At 41.2% G+C, this 9956-nt stretch overlaps 1 protein-coding gene across 3 annotated transcripts in view; it reads right to left on the reverse strand.

Annotated features, from left to right (window-relative positions):
- The window catches only part of celsr2 (cadherin, EGF LAG seven-pass G-type receptor 2), a 58244-nt gene extending 50505 nt beyond the window's left edge, over window positions 1-7739 (reverse strand). For all 3 annotated transcript variants that reach the window (XM_079340659.1, XM_079340658.1, XM_079340657.1), the window contains exon 1: window positions 3903-7739. In XM_079340659.1, the coding sequence (XP_079196785.1) occupies window positions 3903-7443 (3541 nt within the window). In that variant the 5' untranslated portion in view covers window positions 7444-7739. The remainder of the gene's footprint in view (window positions 1-3902) is intronic.
- Window positions 7740-9956: the final 2217 nt, after the last annotated feature.

Consider the following 9956-nt stretch of genomic DNA (forward strand, 5'->3'; position numbering starts at 1 on the left):
TGGATTTTTAAAGAAGTCCTGAAATTATTATTTGTTTAATGTGTATTAACAGTATTTGTTTGTCTCCTGATGTTGCCTTCTAATGTGACGACTGAATTATGAAGCATATTCAAGCAATTGTAGACATAGTTTGAAGTATATTGGTTCTGAAACAGTAACACATTATTTTTTGTCTTCTGATCATTGTGTGCATTTGTTAACTGGGATTCCAAACTACTGCATACAGTTGTCTTTCTATGAATAAATAATGTTTTATGGGGTTTTGGTAGAAGAAACAGGACAAACAGGACAATTATAATATTGACAATAATATAATGAAATTGCTTCCAAATGTAATGTTGCCGAAGTGCATGCTTCCGATTTTCCACTTATTAAAATAGCTCTAAGTATTTTGAACTGCCCCAAGGGACAATTAAAGTTTTTTTTAATTGAATCGTATTAAATATGTTTAATACATCAATTACATGTTAGTAAACACCTACGATAACGTTTTAAGAAAAAAATATTAGGTTTCCAAATAATTCCTGTCACATGACATTGTTGAGTTCCTGATCAACTTTACAAAGTACATGTTGATTACAAACCCTCCCAAGACAAGGTAGTTATCACATAATAATTGTGTCATTTTCAAAAAAAAAGACACACACACACGTTGTTGTATGACCATTTCAAGTTAAGTTTCTTTCACAAAATTGTGAAAGAAACTAAGATAAGGCTAAAATAATTGTCTCTCTTCAACATAACTTTATACATTGATTATTTCTTTTTGGTTTGACCCCAGGCTTTTTTTCTTGGGGTCAAATTGACGCATAACATAATGTTACTATTATTGATAAGAGAAATTATTTTTAATTCCAAATGCTACAGACAACAAAAATGTATTTAGAAATAATATAAAGCCATTACACCAAAAAGATCTCTTTTTGTATAATTCTCCATAGTCCATAGCGTATCAGGTATTCTGAATGTATAATAGGGTTGATTTATTTAATGGGATATTTAGGTAGTCAACAAACAAACAAAGTACATGGCAAATAAACTTGGGTAACAATTGTAATTATAATAATTTCCATGAGGTTTAAATTGCTGGGGTCAAATTGATCACAAAGATAAAACATGTACATTTGTCGATAACAGGAGGGTTAAAGTATTTTATAATTTGCAAAATAATCTTATTCCAATGTTAGACTTGTTCTTACACTTGTTTTATATTATTACATTGTTTCTGAATAAAGAGAGGTCTTTTTCTTTTTTGTTGTCTAATTCACATTTTACTACCACTTTACTAGTGGTCTATACAATGTATGTGCCCACCGGCAACTATAGTTGCCACTCATTCAAACATGATTTTTAAGAAAAGTGAGCACAAATAAGGGATGCAGACCATGTTTGTACTGGTTGGTTTTGTTTGTGTAGCGTTTTTCTCCTTTGTTGAATTCATTAGTTAGCGGTTAGCTGTTAGTGGTTATCTGCTATCATATGACACTATTTGCATAGCGGCTATCGTAATCCGGCTTACAAGCCGCCTACCAAATAGGGCACGGGTGGCTGTGGAAACGCAAAGGGGATCGGGCTTAATCAACCCAAACCGTACCAAACTGTACCGATCAGTACCGGACTGCTGTGTGGAAACGGGTCTATAGAGACAAGGACGGATGTACTTTTCTTAATGCACACTTCATGCAAGTGCTCCCAGGCGCACAGCCAGCGCTTTTCTGTGGGGACACAGGCCTTACTTGTCTATTAGTTTGAATATCTAATACAAAGCCATTAAATATATTACCAAATAAGTAACTATAAGTATCTTATTTGTGAAATTATGGTATTATAATTGTAGTGTGTTCAATTAAATCAAATTGTTTTTTGCCATGAAGAAATGTGATTACAGCACATCATAGCAATACACTGGATCATGCTCTTGAACATTCTCCATCTGCAGGATGATAACATAATCTTTGGACTATTTAAAGGTTAAAAATGAGAAGCAGAGCATAGAAATGACATTAAACCTGAAGTATAGCTTCATTAGGGCCATTACATCTATTTCATGATGAAGAGCGGTGCTCAGAAACGATGTTAATCACAGTCCAACAACATACAAAAGAGCGCATCAAAAATCGTCCATCATAAGGGGCCTCTTAAATGGCAACATAAAGACACAGATAATGGGAAGACTTGGGAGGTCCCTGGAGGGAGACGCTTTGGAGAAATTGGGGTCAGCAGTATCTATAGGAGGAGCCCCATCTCCTCCACCAACTGTCCCAGTATAATAAATTTCATACTCCTTTACAGTATGACTGCATTTGGGAACTTGTTCCCAGTTTACACAACCTCGACTTAACCCTCACCCCTTCCCCCTCCGCCTTCTTTCTCCCTCGGTCTTTCTCTGTCTCCTGCAGGGTTGCTGACACATAAACCCCAGCAGGTGCGGGACGCGCTGAAGAGATACAACGCCTAATTGGTCCTTTGGTGGAGTCACAGCTGTTGCCCCAAACCACAGCCTGGTATGAGCCGTAGCCCCTACCCTAAAATCGACAGATCACCATTGTTCTCTACAGAAGCAAAGCTTAGCTTCAATTCATCATAACGATTACCCACTCAGACCATACAGTTTTAACTCATCAATAAAGCACTTCTTGCTGTCAGACACTTCAGTTGTCTTACTCAGTCAAATACAATAAATTCCAAGAATATTACAGAGTATCAGATTTTATCTTTAACCATGATGTCCAATACCTTTACAACATACACCGTTTCTGTTTCCCTTTCTTAGGTTGTGCCAAGGTCACGGAGAAGAAACACTGCACCAAATGCTCTAACAGAGAGTAACAACAACATGTCCCCCAACACTTGCATGATTGCTCTGTGGGTGCAATTTAAGTTCATTCACATTGTAATCACAAATAAAACTCTGTATTTTTTAATAATAATAAAAATGTGTTACACTATTTTAGACAAGCACACAAAGAAAGACAATACCTAAAGTGAGCATGAATGGCAAACAAGAAAAAGAGGAAAGGGAAGACGATCAAGAGGAAGAAGAAGATTTAAATCACGTTTAAATGGTTGGGATTTACATCATCATTAAAACCACACCATGAAAGTCAAACATATTCACATTTGACCAGACTCTTGTTAACTGTCAACTCCCAAAACAACATCAAAGCCAGCATCTTTATCCTGAAACAAATAACTCTTCCCCTTTTGGTAAAAAAAAAACACAAGCCAGTCCAACAATAAGACACTTACGGAAGATTAACTCTTGAATCTAATTTTAAACAAGCTTTAGAAATAGGCCATAATTAAATTAGGTCTTTCATTGAAAGTAGTAGGCAAGGGGGGAGTGATGGGTAATAATGGGGCATGATCAGTCTGCCCACTGGAGTGTGGATCCCACAGATACAGACGTGCTCAGACAAACAGCTATTTAAATCTACACAATAGACTGAGCTAAATCAGTCTTCTGTAAACGAGAAAGCTGTTTAATGAAAGTTGAAAAAACAAAACAACTGCAGGATCCACCCTACAAATGAACCAAATTACGTTATTTAACCCTCAAAATTTAAACGCTTCAATGCATTTTTGTGACCTGGCACTCTGAGTTTCCTGTGGAAAGTGGTTCACAAACAACCTGTCGGGAATACTAATCCTACTTCATGAATATGTCACCAATAAGAAAATCACTTAAGAACGCTGAAGCCAAGAAAGACATACTCAAGTCATCATCACTTCCATTATCTGGTGAAGTGAAGCGAACATGTGAAGAAAGGAAATCAAATGTTAATGGGAAACAACACATCTCGGAAAGACTGCTCTATTTTCCACTGTCTGGTAGGAGTTTTCATTTAAAACAGGATGAGAGGATGAGGTTGCATTTACAAAGAGTTATCTCACAGACTCACCTGAGACTGATATCCTCATGGAGGCCTCCAGGGGCCTGTTGTTATCCAGGGCTGGGCTCAACTGGATCTCCCCAGTGCTTTGGTTCAGAAGTACAAGGTTCAGCTCATTTCCCACTTCAAAGCTGTAGTGGAGCTGGTCTGTTATGTCAGGGTCATGAGCAGGGATGCGTCCAATCACTCCAGTGGGGAAGCTGCTTGATTTGTCTGTTACATAGTTGTTGAAGATGATCTGGAAGTTTTTAAGAACAGGAATGTTGTCATTCTTGTCGACAAGTTTTATGTGAATAGTGGCACGGCTGACCAAAGGGGCAGAGGTGGCTTGGACCACAATGACATACTCAGATCTGGTCTCATAGTCCAGGTCTATTAGTGCAGTCAGTTCTCCAGAGAAGATGTCCAGCTGAAACACCTCAGGGATGTTTCCCTCAACTATTTGGTACATAATCTGAGCATTACTGCCTTCATCCGGATCTGTGGCCGATATATGTGCAACCACAACACCAATGGGGCTGTTTTCCTCCACCATAATGTCAAATTCATCCTTCTCGAATACAGGGGGGTTGTCGTTCACATCGAGTATTGTTACCTGGATGTTCACCGGTGTTTTCAGAGCAGGAACTCCTTTATCCACAGCAAACGCCTGCAGGCTGTAAATGGGCACATTTTCTCTGTCCAATCTACGAAGAGTGCGAACAATGCCAGAGGTGGATTCAATTATAAAATCTCCATCCCCATCCTCCCCACCTTGGAACGTATAGAAGACACGGCCGTTTAGCCCAGAGTCTCTATCGATGGCTGAAACCTGGACCACGCTGGTGAAAACAGGCACATCTTCCATTACAGAGCCCACATAATGGTCTCGAAGGAAGCGAGGCGAGTTGTCATTGACGTCATTCACCAGAATCTCCAGGTAGGTGGTGTCAGACTTCTGTGGGATGCCGTTATCCCGAGCGGTGATGGCCAGCGTATAGGAAACCTGGTCTTCATAATCTAGCTCCATTTGTGTGGTGACAGCGCCCGTGTCTGGATCGATGTCAAACTGAGGGATGCTGTCATCCATAAAGTAGGTGATGCGTGCATTCTCACCTGTATCTTCATCTGTGGCACTTATTACGACCACAGTGGTACCCATAGGCCTGTCCTCATTTATATTGACTGTGTAATGGGAACTTTGAAACACAGGCCGGTGTGTGTTGGCATCCGTTACGTTGACAAACACTTTAGTTGTGTCAAAAAGTGTACCATCACTTGCAGTGACAGTGAGGACATATTGTCGTTCTAGTTTGTAGTCTAAAGGAAGGGCCAGTGTAATCAAGCCCCCTCCACTCTGGCTCGTGATGGAGAACCTGTTGCGGGTGTTTCCGCTGGATATCTGATACGTCACAACACTGTTGATGTCCTGGTCTACAGCTGACACTGTCACCACACTAGTCCCCACAGCTGCGTCCTCATTCAATCTCATGTAATATGCCTTCTGAGTAAATTCTGGGTTATTATCGTTGACGTCCAGAATAGTCATGGAAATGCTGGCTGAGGAAGACATGATGGGGTAGCCATGGTCGCGGGCCTCCACTCCAAAGTTGTAAAAATCAACACTCTCCCTGTCCAGTTCGGCGGCCACTACAAGCCACCCTGTGCTGTTGTTGATGCTGAAGGGGAAGTTTGGCGTGGTTTCAGTGAGGCGATACTCCAGCCTGGAGTTCTCGCCAGAGTCTGCATCAACAGCTTGGATGTGGATGATGGAGTAGCCCAGCGGCACATTCTCCAGCACAGTGGCCTGGAACGGGGTGCTGACAAAAATGGGGGCATTGTCATTAACATCCAAGACCTGTACAGTTACCAAGCCACTAATGTTGGACAATGGTGGGCGTCCTCCATCCTGAGCTCTGATTCTTAATGTGTATTCTTTGTTCGCCTCGTAATCCAGGTGACTAACAAGGTCCATTTTACCTGTTTGAGCATCGATATAGAACTGTCCCCTGGTGTTCCCACTCATGATGCTAAAGTGGACGATAGAGTTACTTCCTCTGTCCTGATCAGTGGCAGTGACCTGCAGGATCTCTGTGTTAGGGGCCATGTCCTCTGGCACCCGAACCACATAGCGTTTCTCACTAAACTGGGGGGCATTATCATTGTCATCCTCAACCACAATGTAAACCGTAGCTGTGGCGCTGCGGGGCCCAGGGTCACGACCTTGGTCATTTGCCACAACTAACAGCATATATGCTTCCACCTCCTCTCTGTCTACAAGACCTTTGGTGCGGATTACACCGGACCTGGAATCAATCTCAAACACATCATTGGACCCATTACTGTTAATAATACGATAGAGGATGTTACCATTAACAGGGGCATCGCCGTCTGTGGCCCTCACTGTCAACACCTCATAACCTATTTCTAAATTCTCCCTGATGCTTTCCTTGTAGTCCTGCTGCTCAAACACTGGGTCGTGATCATTTGTATCAGTGACTGTGATAGTGAGGGTGGCCATAGCTGTACGTCTTGGTGAGCCATGGTCAACTGCAGTCACACGAAAAACATGGGTGTCTTTTGTCTCCCTATCCAGCACCTCGATTGTAGACACAGCACCATTGGCTGGGTCCACAGCGAAGAGGTTGTTGGACCGGCTATCAAACAGAGCTTCTATGAAATACTCTAGCCTACCTGCCTCCCCCTCATCAACATCAACTGCTTTCAAAACTACAACAGGTGTCCCAGCTGGCTTGTTCTCTGCAACAGACACTTGGTACATTGGAGGTTGAAACTGGGGACTGCTGTTTACGCTTCTCCTACTCCTGCTTACAATCCCTGAATTAGACTGAGCTGCTTTTTCTAACAACTTCCCCAAGTGGGCCTGTCTAAAGGGTCCCTGTCCCACACGCCAGTGAATGGTGATTGGATTGACTTTAGCACTAAATCCATTTCCAATGAGTACATCACAGAGCAGGTCCAGCTCTAGCAGTGTGTCCTGCCTCCAGCACAGCGTCTCAGACACAAACAAGTCCCCATCAGAGAAGTAAAAGTCATGGCTGTTGGTTACTTTGCATCTGACTGGGGCTCCAGGTAGCAGACCCCCGACTGAAAATAAAGCAGAGCCTGCTTGGTGGCACTGTGAGTTGTGGTGGCTGTAAGTATTTAACAAACTGAGAACCTCCATATCCCACTGAGGTTTTCTTTTATGCTTGTTTGAACAGTTCCTACCGTGAACATGCACGTCGTACTGGCTGGTGAGGAGGTGCCTGTGGCCAGAGCTCGTGCAGTCAGCCACGGTAAATACAGTGAAGGGGTTGGAGCGCAGCGTGGGGCACTTTACAGAGTCCGAAACAAACACAGTGCCCTCTGCGGAGTTGGTCTGCAAAAACGGCTCCGTAAATTTAGGAGCGAGAACTTGATCCAATGTACACGGTGCGCCCTGCTCCAATTCGGCAACCACTGTCCTTGTCCCCACATCCTCACTGATATGAACGGTGTAACAATACACCAGAGAAATCAACTTACACCACCAGAAAGTCCACAACAAATCCCATTTGATGAAGTGCATCGCTCCTCACTTTGTGTTCAGCCTGATCTCAGAAAGCGTATTCCTGCAGCGCCTAGTTCCATTAAACTTTTTGTCTGTGAGTTTCCCTTTGTTGCTGAGAAGCCATGCTCTCAGTACGCGCGCTCCGGTCTGTCCGGTGAATTTGAAGAAGGTAAGCCAGCAGTAACCTCGGTCGGAGCGACTCACACTCACTCACAAACACGCCGGTAACAACAACAGCAGTAGCCTACGTCCGCTCCGCCCGCGTACCTCCGCTTGAATGGTGAAAAATGGCTCCTGCTCCCCCTGCGCCTTGAGGATCCTCATTATCATAAACCTGTGTGTGTGTGTGTGTGTGCGTTAGAGAGAGAGAGAGAGAGAGAGAGAGAGAGAGAGAGAGAGAGAGAGAGAGAGAGAGAGAGAGAGAGAGAGAGAGAGAGCAGCTCAACAGAGGTCTGAGGACTTGACAGAAACCCCCTGCCACGAGTGATAAATGCTCACTTCCTAAAGCTTCATTTATTTACTGAAAACAACAACTTTCATCTAGGCCATGGCTACTTTAAAAAAAAACATCACATTAATCTTATTTTTTACTAGCCTACTATCAGCATGACCGAGCTGTGGGCTATTTGTTCAGTTTTACATTTGGTTTATTTATGGTTTAAGGCCTTTAGAAATTTTAAAAAGACGGATGAGATAATGCCTCGTGGTATTCAATCAGTGATAGATTTGTTCACTTGCATTCACCATCCACCTTCAAAAAGAGTTTACTCATTAACTAGGACACATTCCTCAGAAGTTAGGCTGTTATAAGTCAAGAAACTGGAAGTTTTTGTCTTTGACCTGTTGCTCTTAGAAATCTAAGAAGCACTTTTCTAAATTCAAGTTCAATTAAAACCTATCTAGGAAATTTTTGTACCTGTAGTTTACACCCCCAACACTTCATTTGGTAATTTTGTCTACTTCACTGAGTTGCTCTGTTACCCATCCTTTCATTCAGGAGTGGTCATGTCATTCTTTTATATGCAGATTATAAAATAAAACAAAACTGTTAAACAACTAAAGAAATTCGATCACAACAGACATTTTATACAATACCCTTTACGTTTGGGGTGTTGAGATATCAGGATTAAACATATAATCGAAAATAGGCTTACTATACCTGCACAGACCAGCTGATAAACTGACTTTTACTGACACCTAGTGGACAAGCTGCAGTCCCACAGTTTGGAAGAGGCGCATTTCCTTAAGTAGGGTCACAGGTCACAGCTCAGTCTGCTCATGCTTATCTGAAGTATTTTCATAACATGTCAAGTTTCATGAACATATGGTTTCAGAGGGGTTGTTCTGGAAGGATCATTTCATATTATTGCGTAAGACCCTTTACCTGCTTTTTGTAAACATAATGATGAGCATGGTCTTTTTCCTGCTCTTTTGTAATGTAAGGTCCATTACCTGCTTTTTGTAAAGTGTCTCGAGATAACACCTTTTTGACGTAAGACAAATAAAAATTGATTGATTGATTGATTGATGATCGCAGAATAATATCAAACCTTTAATATTTCCTGCCACCTATAGACCTTTGAGGTTCATTCTTGACCTTTAATATCTTGTCATCTTTTGAAGATAGAGATATTAGAAGACAATAAAATTAAGAGGGAGCAAGAATGTGTAAAATACTTACATACATTGCCCCTAAAGTCCCAAAAAGTAAAAACTTCCATCTTATCAGCACAATGTAATTTGATGCGCACAAGTTCCTATTTGAACTTCAGGTACTCTGTATAAGCTACATTACATTGACAATGAAGTGTGAAATTCTATAATTTAGAATTATTTAAACATTATTTTACTCAAATAAATCCTGTTAAAAAGATAATTACATAAGATAAAAGAGATGAGCTCTAATTATAACTTAAGTGGTCGACTAAGAGGGTAAGCTTCAGGATTCTTGCAGACCTACATTTAGGCTGAATAGACACATTGAGTTTATTTCATTACGAAAGTCTCTCTAGGAAGACTAACTTAAGTAAAATTAGTAAGTCATAGGAGTAGTCTATATTATTGAAATAAAAAGGTTTTTTCAGTTGTAAACATTTAATCGAGTAAACTTGTTCGTAGTTTTCCTGCTAGTATGAACATTTACCTTGTTTGGATGTCTCACAGCTAACACATTGAGTTGTAAGCTAAATATTTACAGTCTGTGGTTGTAAGCCATGTTGAAATTTCTGACTCATAAAAGCAGAAGGCCCATCGATGAGAAGATAAAACATCCCACAAAAACAGGGAGCAGATGAAAGCTGCCCTTGTTTTTCTGAGTTGCATTTTATTTCAACTCCTCACTATTTACGCCACAGCCAATAATCAAATCCAACACAGCTACTGGAAATATATAGTGCATTTATGTATTAGATGTTTTCCTACTGCTCATAAACACTTGAAAGTGGCAGTTAGTACCTGGCTATGCAGTTCATCAAATCCCTGCTCATAAACTATCTGGAATTATGAGAGAAGACAAAAATTAAGAACAGGGG

The sequence above is a fragment of the Symphodus melops genome (assembly GCF_947650265.1).
Source record: "Symphodus melops genome assembly, chromosome: 4".
Taxonomy (NCBI): Eukaryota; Metazoa; Chordata; class Actinopteri; order Labriformes; family Labridae; genus Symphodus; species Symphodus melops.